This window comes from Teleopsis dalmanni, chromosome 1, assembly GCF_002237135.1.
Source record: "Teleopsis dalmanni isolate 2A chromosome 1, ASM223713v2, whole genome shotgun sequence".
In the NCBI taxonomy this organism is placed as follows: domain Eukaryota; kingdom Metazoa; phylum Arthropoda; class Insecta; order Diptera; family Diopsidae; genus Teleopsis; species Teleopsis dalmanni.
Window position 1 is genome coordinate 193,875,639 of NC_051846.1, and position 10,795 is coordinate 193,886,433.

At 26.5% G+C, this 10,795-nt stretch overlaps 1 protein-coding gene across 1 annotated transcript in view; it reads right to left on the reverse strand.

The window, feature by feature from the left end:
• Positions 1-7,462: 7,462 nt before the first annotated feature.
• Positions 7,463-10,795, reverse strand: part of LOC119666974 — a 7,536-nt gene continuing 4,203 nt past the window's right edge. Inside the window, exon 2 of the mRNA XM_038076251.1 lies at positions 7,463-7,558. Within this exon, the coding sequence (XP_037932179.1) occupies positions 7,463-7,558 (96 nt within the window). The remainder of the gene's footprint in view (positions 7,559-10,795) is intronic.

The window sequence follows — 10,795 nt, forward strand, 5'->3', positions numbered from 1 at the left end:
AATAAGCCAGCAGTGTTGCTGTTTCATATGCTGTTTTTAAAATAAGCGGTTGTTCTTTTGCGATATGCCTACAAAAGAAAAAACCAAATGAATAATTCATTAACATACGATAAATAAAACAGAAATTTGATAAAAATTTAATATTGGTGATTATTTGAGTTTAAAGAACATACCTTTATGTTAAACCTGTTGTATTAAAGCCGTCCTGATCTTTAAATTGATAACATCCCTTTTTCTTTTGTAAGCATGTCGCAAAAAGAATAATATAAAATAAGCACTACTTTCGATGGCAACTCTGGAAAACTAGAGATTATATGTTTTGATATTTGTTAAGAGTTTTATATGAAAATACACAAATATACATATTTGCAAAACACGTAATAAATTTTTCATTAAATTTAGGATAATAAATATGTTAATATTGAGTGTTTTATACAAAAATAATAGCTACACAAAATATGAATAATAATAACAAAAATATATTTGACCGTTATTTGAAAATTGTAAACTTACTTCCAAATAAATATTCACAATAGACAAATTTTTAGTCTTGGCAACCATGCGATTTTAGCTGCTTATTAGTTAAGCGGCGTCAAAAACGTTGGATTAAATAAGCCAGCAGTGTTGCTGTTTCATATGCTGTTTTTAAAATAAGCGGTTGTTCTTTTGCGATATGCCTACAAAAGAAAATGTCATTTAATCTATTTCCCTTAAGCTATTTTTTATTATCAAATATCGAGTCTTTGATTAAAAGTTTTCTGTGGAAATATGGTATAATAAGAAAAATAGACATACTTTTTCAAATTATAATTTTTATTTAGGCTACTCTAGTCTTTTGACTGGGATGCGAATAAAAATTAATTTATATCATTTCTTCACCCGACGCGTTGCGACGTTTATTGGATTTTTTCCGAAATCTTCGGTGGTATTTAAAAGATTTTTTTATTATATAATAATTATAGTTTTATATATATAAACATATATTTTTTCCATGTACTTACGTTATATTTTCGTTTAATATCACAAATCTAAATATTTATTTATATCTGTATTGCAACTAAAAAGAAATGAACGTAGACTTAAATGTAATGTGGAATTATAAGAATTTACTTTATGCTTTACCAAAAACTCTCATATATGCATTAAAGTTTTTTACTATTTTTTAAAAATTTTGTCACGATGTTTGTTAAGTTTCTGAGCATTTTCATGTACAAAATATTAAAAATTGTGAGAAAATTTATAAGCAGTTTACAGCACAGCTACTTGATTTTGTTTTTCCTTTCAGGAGTGCTCAAAATATGTGGTTCACCGGTGTTGGTGTTGTGTATGCAATGCTTTAAGTTGCAATATAATTTGATATACCACACCTGTTACCGTTAAAAACTTACGAATTTCTAATATAAATATGCTTTACGATCTACACCTCAGCTTTATTTAAGTCATGCAATAATTTTGTGACATGAAGTTTATTAAAACTACACCATGGCGTATGAGTTATATTCTTATAAAGTGATTACATTCAAATTTCGTTTGCATAGTTGTAATTTTTCATAATATTATAAAATAAAAAAGTATTTACAATTTATTTAACTTATAAAAATTATTCAGTTTGTAAATTCACATTACCCTTGTGTTTCGTCTATTTGTGCCAATTTTATTTTGTATAATAATAAGTAAAAATATAATATGTCTTACAAATTGCAGGTACCATTGTTTCTTGTAAAAAATCCGTGACGTCTGCTTATTATTATTGGTGTTATTTTAGGATTTTTAATTAAAAAAAAAAATCAAAATAATTATGAATACAATTTTTAATATTTTTCTTGGTCTTATATGGGCAATTAATTCAGTTTCATTGCAATTTTCGAAACGATTGTTGTGTTCTTTAAATGCAAATACAAGATAAAATAATTAAATTACTGGGAATAAATGCCCGGCACTAGATTGTTGGCTGTAGTAGTAGTAAGACTTTAATTATCGCTTATGGAAACAATATGATTTTCCATCATAGTTCTTAATAGCAGCAATTGTAGACTAATAATTACGTAAACTACATAGACGATTGCCAAAAGTATGTTCTGGAGTATTTAAATGGAGATGTAACTAATAATAGAAGATACACCTGTATAATGGCTATGACATCATTTTATTGAAAATCATTTGAAATTTATATTTTTTGGTATAGTATAAAGAAAAAAAGAAATGCACTATTGTATCTATTCATATAACTAATAACTGATTTTAGAAGTAATTCCAAGTGTGCTTTTTTAATGCAGGGATTATATGTGCTTATATATGTATTATATGTATAAGGTTAACTAATCTCACTAAAATAATTTGTAGTTAAAAATTGATAGCTTAAACTATATGTTTTAATTATCAGCGCAAAATTGATTAAATACTATTGATATATATAGAGGTTCTATGAACGTCTATATATTAATTAAAAGTTTAATTATATTCAACTGGGATGAAATGATGCAGTTCAATTATATATAAGTATCGCTTATAATTAATATGGTAACTATATATGACTATAAATTATAATTAAAATGAAAATTAGTGTTAATAATTAATATGATAAGCGAATATAATCATAATCAGATATAATATATGTATAGATATGTATAGTATATATGTGTATACATGACTGTGTACAATGCAAACTGTGTACAATATGTTATTATATATATAAAATTATAAATAATTTCATATAATGCTGTTTAAATTATAAATAATTTCATATAGTCGGATAAAATCTTTAATACTGTTATGTGAAGTTACCTAAATTTAATAAAGTATAGCAATAAAATATCAAGTCTTATATCAATAGTTACTAATAGTGTTAAAATAATTTATTTATATTATAATGATTGATAAAGACTATAATGATTGACTATAGCCAACAAAAATATGAAAAAAATGAATAGTTCCTCTAAATAAACCTACATAGACATATAATCATTGTATTCATTAATGATTACCATTAATGTCAAGTGAGAAAATGGAGGTCAATTGCACATGCTGAAATATGAAATTTTCTGCTGTTCCGATTGTCTGACTAGAAAGCTGACTAGAAGCAAAAATGTTATTTTTCACTTCCACTTCCGTAACGAAATGCGACAGTTTACGAGTATTACATCTAGAGCCAAAGTTAAAATTGCATTTACTACATGAGGATTCTTGTTGGACGCGTATAATGCCATGTGGCAGTATGTCACCATAATTTATTGTGAACATGTTTTAAGTGTGCCAATTTATGGTTGACCGCTTGCTGTTGGAATTTATTTTGATACCTGCTTCCTCTTGCCATGTTACTACTGCATGACTAGATGTCGTATATAGTGTTAAATTTTACAAGCGAACACTTTCAAATCAGTGTAGTTGAGCAAAAAATATACAAATGTTATCTCAGATAATTGTTACAGATATTTTTAAAAGTGTTTTTAGATTTTATAAGTTGACAAGAAATAATTGCTATTTATTTCTGTTTCATGTCCTCAGAACCAGAAAATAGTTAATTAAATCGCTACAGTGTTTTTTAATTATTATGTCAGAAGCTATGTAACATCTGCACTGTATTTCATGTTTAAGTTTTAATATAAAGTATAATTATTGAAGTTGTAAAAATATAATTTAAAAAAAAAAAAAATTAAATTTATTAATATTCCATGGATGAAAAAAAATATTATGCGCATTTATTACATCACTATAAGATAAATATTTAGTCATACAGAGATCACAAAGAGATAAGCGCTAGCAGCAAAATAATCAAACCCTACAAGCGATATTATTTATACTACAACAGCCAGATAGAAACCAAAGCTATAGTATTCGAATTTATTGATTCCTTGAAATCAACTTACGTATGTCATAAAGGATGTTTCACTTTTGTTTCCATAGTTTTAGTACAGTAACGTAAGTAACGTTATATGGCAACTGATGTGGAAACAGCTCATGTGTGCTGCCATCTAACGAGTATAATCGGTTTATAGATTTGGCAAAAGTAAATATCTTTACTTGCAATATTCATATATGCACGCAATATATATATACATATATTTACTCACATATATGTACACATTCGAACAAAAAGGTGATAGCACGTTTTAACGTTTTTAATGTACATTATTCACTTATATGAAAAGAATACATTAATTTTGTTAAGATATTTGTAACATACTATAGTAGGCATTATAGAGGCAATGAAGTGATTATTAGGTCAGATGAATAGATACATTAAAATTCGTTTGTTTGTCTTACTGCCCAGATATTTGAGATTTTCAACTAAGGCTTCGAACCGGAACCGAACTGAAAATGGAAAATACCGATATTTTTGTCGGAGCGGAAACCGGAACCGAAACAATATATATTTTTTTTTTTGAATCGGAACGAAAACTGATATGGAAAAAATTCTAATTTGAAACCCTGTTTTCAACTGCATGTAAGCACTTAGTACTGGAATTTAATGAACAAAACTTATCAAATGGATATTTATGGTGTTTAAAAATAATATGTGATAGATCTAAGCCATCTGTCTATGCGAGTATACTGTAGATGGTACTAGAACTTAATACTTTGAACACATGTTTTTCATTACATATAATTGCATTGAGTAGAATTCGGATTCATGATTATTGCAAAAATATTTTTTAATGTCCATCTTTCTTTTCAGTAAAATCAGACATTTTATTAGTCCATCTATACTGCATTCATATATTGTTATTAAATATACCTTTTCGTATAGATTTTTTGTATGAGAGAAATTACATTATTCATTATTTAGATTTTACTAAATAAGTATTTTTTCAAGAATCTTGGCCCACTACTACGAAATGCTATAGCAAGTGGCAAGTAAAAAGAAAATATTGCTTGCTGGTTATATAGTCACATGGGAATCCATGGTATTGAACTGCAAATAATCTTGCTAAAGATGCATTTATCATTCAATTGTGTGGAGTTCTATTATGGAATAAAGTGGTGCTCAACTAAGATTTTGAGAGAAAAGTGGATTGTTATTAATAAATGTCATAGCTGATCCATCCATACAACTTTAATAAGGTGTCTGTTCTCAATAGTAAGGACCTAAAGTTGTAGCAGTTTATCTGAAGCGTCTCTATGACTCTATGACTCTCTTCAGTGTGAAAAGACTGATTCAAGAGAATCATCTTGTAGAGACAGAAGAGCATATAGGTATGAGTAAAAGTAGAAGAGATACATATCTAAACTCCTTTTTTGTGAGGATTTAAAAATTATTATTGAAGACTAAAGAAAATTAAATTAATGTACTATTAATTAAATTGCTTAAAGTTTTTTTTAATATTTAGTCGTCAAATTGTTAAATCATAGAAGCCTTTAGATACAATTAATTTTGTCTCAAATGGTGTTTGAATAATATTGTGCATTGTATTGTTAAATTTTTGTTAATAAAATTGAATCAGTAATCGTTAATGTCTACAATTCAGTTGTACCGTTGTACAACTAAATGTCGATATTATTCTCATTAGTTGTTCAACACAACGAAATGAAATTGTAGATACCTATCTATTAACTAACCAAATTTAAGTTACTATTAATTTAAGTTACTGTCAGAAAACATGGTACTTCCAATTAGATATCTAATCTTAAACATTTTCTTAAATAATACTAAATAATGTTTATATATATACATATTATATTTACACATCACTTCGTTGTTATATTATAAGAATTTCATGTACGCATTGTTATATTATAGATACAACTTTTAAATAATGTATATCATATAGTTAAATGCTACAATGATTTTACTATCCAATAACGCATAATGTACTCATGTATTCAAATTGAAAATTTAGTTCTCTATTAAGTAATGAATGATTACTAATATGTGTTATATACACATGTTCATTATTGAAGCAAAACTTAAAATACAGATATAGAATTGCAACTAATTGCACATTAATTAAAAGAGAATTTGCTTCACTTAAGCTGCTAAATAGTTAGTTATCTTTGTCTGAATGAAATGATTAGTTTTGCGAAAATATTTGTGTATGACAGTTGTTGCCCTAATGATTTCACAGCATTGTATTTTAGTTGCTTGTACTTCACATACCTTTTATACCTTATAATTCATTCAGTGCACAGGCGTTACCTATGTCCACACCACATTATTGCAGTGCCACTTAAGTAGACATAAGTAAAGTGGACATATGCTCCTGTAAAGGTTGTCATATTAAGTGACGTTGACAAGCGAATGTCAAGAAAATGTATGTGTTAAGTATCATTGAAGTATCGTTGAAGTATTGTGTCAATTAGTCAGTATTTCTGTTATCTATTTCTGCTGGTAATTGTATCTATTCATTTACTTGTCAGTAAGGCCAACTTTCACTCAGTGTATAAAGCAATAATTTACTGTGCTTTTAACTCAATTGCGTTCAACTCTATTTGTTAGACGATTTTGGTGTTACTGTTTGTTCTTGAAGGACTTTGTTACTCTCTGCTGGTTATGACTAAGTCAATATTGGTAAAATTATTAATAAAATGAATTGCGAAGATTATATAAAATTGTTGAATATAATTGAAAAACTAAAAACTAAAACTACATTTGTACAGGCAAACGATACTGCATTTGAATAATTATGTTCTTCATTATTATGTTGAGGCTATTTGAGTCAGTGCACTTGAGCACTTTTACTCTCTATTAACAGCGAGGTTTCTTCATAACCTCTCTCTGCGGATTATTGTTTATCACTTCATCAGACTAAGCAATAATTGAGTTCAGAACTGCATATCTCCTCGAGGAACCTGTTACCGTTCTGAGATTCGATAACGCGATGTTGATAAGTCTGTCAGTTTTCGTAAATAATTTCTAACATAAAATTTATTTACGACTAAATACAAGAAATAATTCCAAGACCACTGATGATGGTTGTTTGACAATACTCAAAATAGCTACATGGTCAACCAAAAATTCAATTAAATAAAATAATATAACAAGAATTTTTATTGTTGTAGTGTTTACTACTTTTCGAAACCTTTCTATATAAAATAACCCTTGGTTCTGATCACATCAAAATTGATGCTATCCTTGGCCTAAACTGAACTTCTTACAGGATACTGTAGACTTAATCACCACATGAAGTTTATAGATGTGGTAGAAAGTGACTCCCGTCGACTCTGCCATGAGGAGAAGGCAACATCAGAACATGTTCTATGCAACTGCCCAGTGGTGGCAAGACGTAGACTCGATTACCATGGAAGCGGGATCTTAGTCCCAAGTCAAATAGGTAAAATTAAGCCCACACCAATCACGCACAATAGATGTTTTAGGTCGGGGTGCTTTAATAGCCTATTACTTAAAAAATAGAATATAAAATAAATTTGTATTTTGAAAACTTTTCAATACCCATCAAACAAACAATAATAAAATTATAAAAAAATCGTAATAAAATATGTTCTGAACTTTAAAGTTAATACTATTTTATAGTTTATAGGATAAGTGAGTATCATCAAGAGTTGTGGATAAGTCGTTATCTACGCTTCTATTAGTTATTGGTAAAGGTTTGTTGTTTCGAATCTAAAAAAATATAAAGTAAATAAAACATAAAATTTTTTTAACTTGAAAATTAATATATGGTATATCACGTTCCCAAGTTTGTATAAATTCTCCTTCAGTTTTATAATAAAAGATATTTTTTATATTTGTTTATATATACAAATATTATTTGATAACTATGTTGTTGCTTTTGCAATAGTGAATTTTTCTTAATAAAATGTATGCCATGAATGTGAAAGCGGTGGCTGCTCATATGAAGTTTTTACGTTTCGATGCAAAAAATATTAAAATATTTATGAACTTAAATTATTATACATAGCACACCAACTGCGAATACCATAGGTTTATATTAAGGCATTAAACAACAATGCAGAATTGAAATTGCATATTGCCCGTATTGCCAGCTTCACGTACCCAACATAATGTATTTTTTCTGCATTTAATGCATACTGATTTGCGGTTATTGAGGGTTTTGAATAAATTCGAATATCCTTTTCAGACATGAAACTAATACACTGCGGAAATATTATACGTTTTTACTGAAGAATATTTATTTATTTACTTTAACTTATTTATTTTTAATGCTTGTTTAAGTCTGGTAAATACGTTTAATATAAATAAATTAATAATTTTTAATAAAATAAGTCAAATACGGTTCACATGGAACAAGTATTGATTAAGGTTTATAGTTATATCTATACTATCTAATAAATTATTTAAAATTAAATATGTAAATATATTTCAATTTTATACAGAAATTATTATTAAACTATTTTTCTCGTATACAAACAAATACAGAAGCTAAGATCAGCAATTATTCTGTAACTTGCCAAGCTTTTATTAAATATTTACTAATTTTTAACAGTAGTGTTAAATAGCCATGGGTCTATATATTGTACTAAGTACTTATAAGTTTATTTTTCCTACCAACAATGACGCTATTGTTGCTACCAGCCAGTTGACGGTATTTCGTGCTTGATAAAAAGCAATAGGGTTATATTTTCCAACAATAAAAATAAAAATAAATAAAAATAAAATTATTTTTTTATAGAATATTGTTAATATTTTCGAATAATTAATTTTCAAGAACATTTTTATTACTAAGAATTTAATTTGAAACTTTATTCTGCTCAATTCAATTAAAGTCAATTTTTATGTCAAAATATACTACTGCCAAAATATAATTTTCCAATGTATATAATATATATAACTTTATTTTTCATGGCGTTTTTAGTTTACAAGCTTATAAGCTACTTACTTTTTCATTTACTGACTTAAATTATATGTTCTGTTTTAGAGTTCTCAGATATTCACTCGTGAATGCAAGCACTCACTGTATTTGAAAATTATTCGTTTGTTAGCTACTAACAAATTATGGTTAAATCACTGTACACAGATTTATGTAAATAAAATGATAATACAATACAATTATATATATACAATTTATATAAAACTGGAATTTAAAATTACTTTTAATTTATGAGAAGATCAAGAATTCACTTGATTAAAAATTAAAAAACTTTTTGGATTTGAAAATTTCATCATTACCAACCGCTTTTTATAAATTATGTTCATTTTAAAATCACTTTAAAAATTTTATTAAACTTTTAATTTAGTTATTAAAAATATTTAACATATTGTCATTTCTTAGCAATATTTAAGATATTTTTAATTTGTGATCAAAATAATACATTAATTAAGAGTGGTGCTCTCCCGAAAATTGTCTATTGACGATATTAGAAATATTGCCCATATAGTACACTGTTAAAATCAGTCTCTTTTCTTTTGACTAACTCATTAATTAGCCCTTTTCATAATTAGTAGAACAACTTTGACAATATAAGTGTTTAGTTTTAAATACATACTTTCATATACTAAACAAATCAATTGCTTTGATATAATAAGAGTACACTCGAAACTATTAAACACCTCTGAAACCACTTAAACTTAAGTAGCGTATAATATTTGAGAACTCTTTATAAAGATGTTCACGAGGTTGTTTATATGGAACAAGTTTCTAAGCTAATTGTTGGGATGGGGCTGCCGGTTTATAATTTGTAATTGGCTGTGAATGGTTACTTCGAAACTGTTTTATAGAAATGAGATAACGTAAGTGACTAGTGTTTCATAAATAATAAATTACTTCAAAAAATAATATACTAAGATGGCAATTGAGTTAATGGAATAGCTGATTTGAGCGTTAAAAGTTCCTCACACAATTACTCATTTAAATTTAAGCAATTAAAGTCACTTATATTTAAAAAATTTTATTAGTACTCTTTATATTCTTTATATATTCTTTATGTTTAATATTAAAACTTCTCTATAACAATTATAAAATATAAAAAAAATCTTAATTGAGGAAAAAATTAAACTTCCTGCTCAATTTACTTATGATTTTTGCACTGTTAGTAACGAAAATAAATTGACAATATTTCAAACCATTTGTTTGATTCATTATTTTTAAAATTTCTTTACTCAAAAAATGTTAACAGGAAATGATAAACCGGAAATTTATTAGACTTCCGCTGCTATTTTGTCGTTAAAACTATGAACAAAATTTTCAAATTACACTGAATATTTTTACGACGTAAATATGTACATAAATATTAAATTTTATATGATGAAAATACCCTTCGTACTGAATAATAAATAAATACCTTTTTAAGTTTATTTTTTGGTTCAATTAGCTTTGATATTATATTCTAATAGATGTACACAAATTAATGTCAGCTCTGTTAACTCTATTTTTTAGGCTATGTATTGGAATGCTATATAAAAGCTTCCGTTTGTATTTCAATAAATTATTAGTACTCAACGAAAAATACATACTAAAATTAAAACTAGTACACTAAAACAATAAGATTTATGGTTTCTTTATAAGTTAAAAATAAAATACCTAAAATATTTTATAAATGAAAAAATATTTGAGTATTTGGCAATACTGGAAACAGCGTATGGTAAACCAAACAGTCAATTTATTAAAAATAAATAAAAAATAATTTTGCTGCTGCATTTTACTACTGTTCGGAACCTCTCCATAAGTGAGAAAACAACTGAAAAAGTTATTTTTTAGCTTTGTTATCGCAGTTGCATATTTTTTATATATGTATTAATATTTTACGCAAAATAATTAAACAAATCGGAATAATTTGTTAGAAAAATTATCGAACCGGAAAGAAATATCGCTTTTGTTAAATGTATCATAACAGAAAACATGCAGAAAATAAAGATATAAGCACCTAATATTACAAAGTA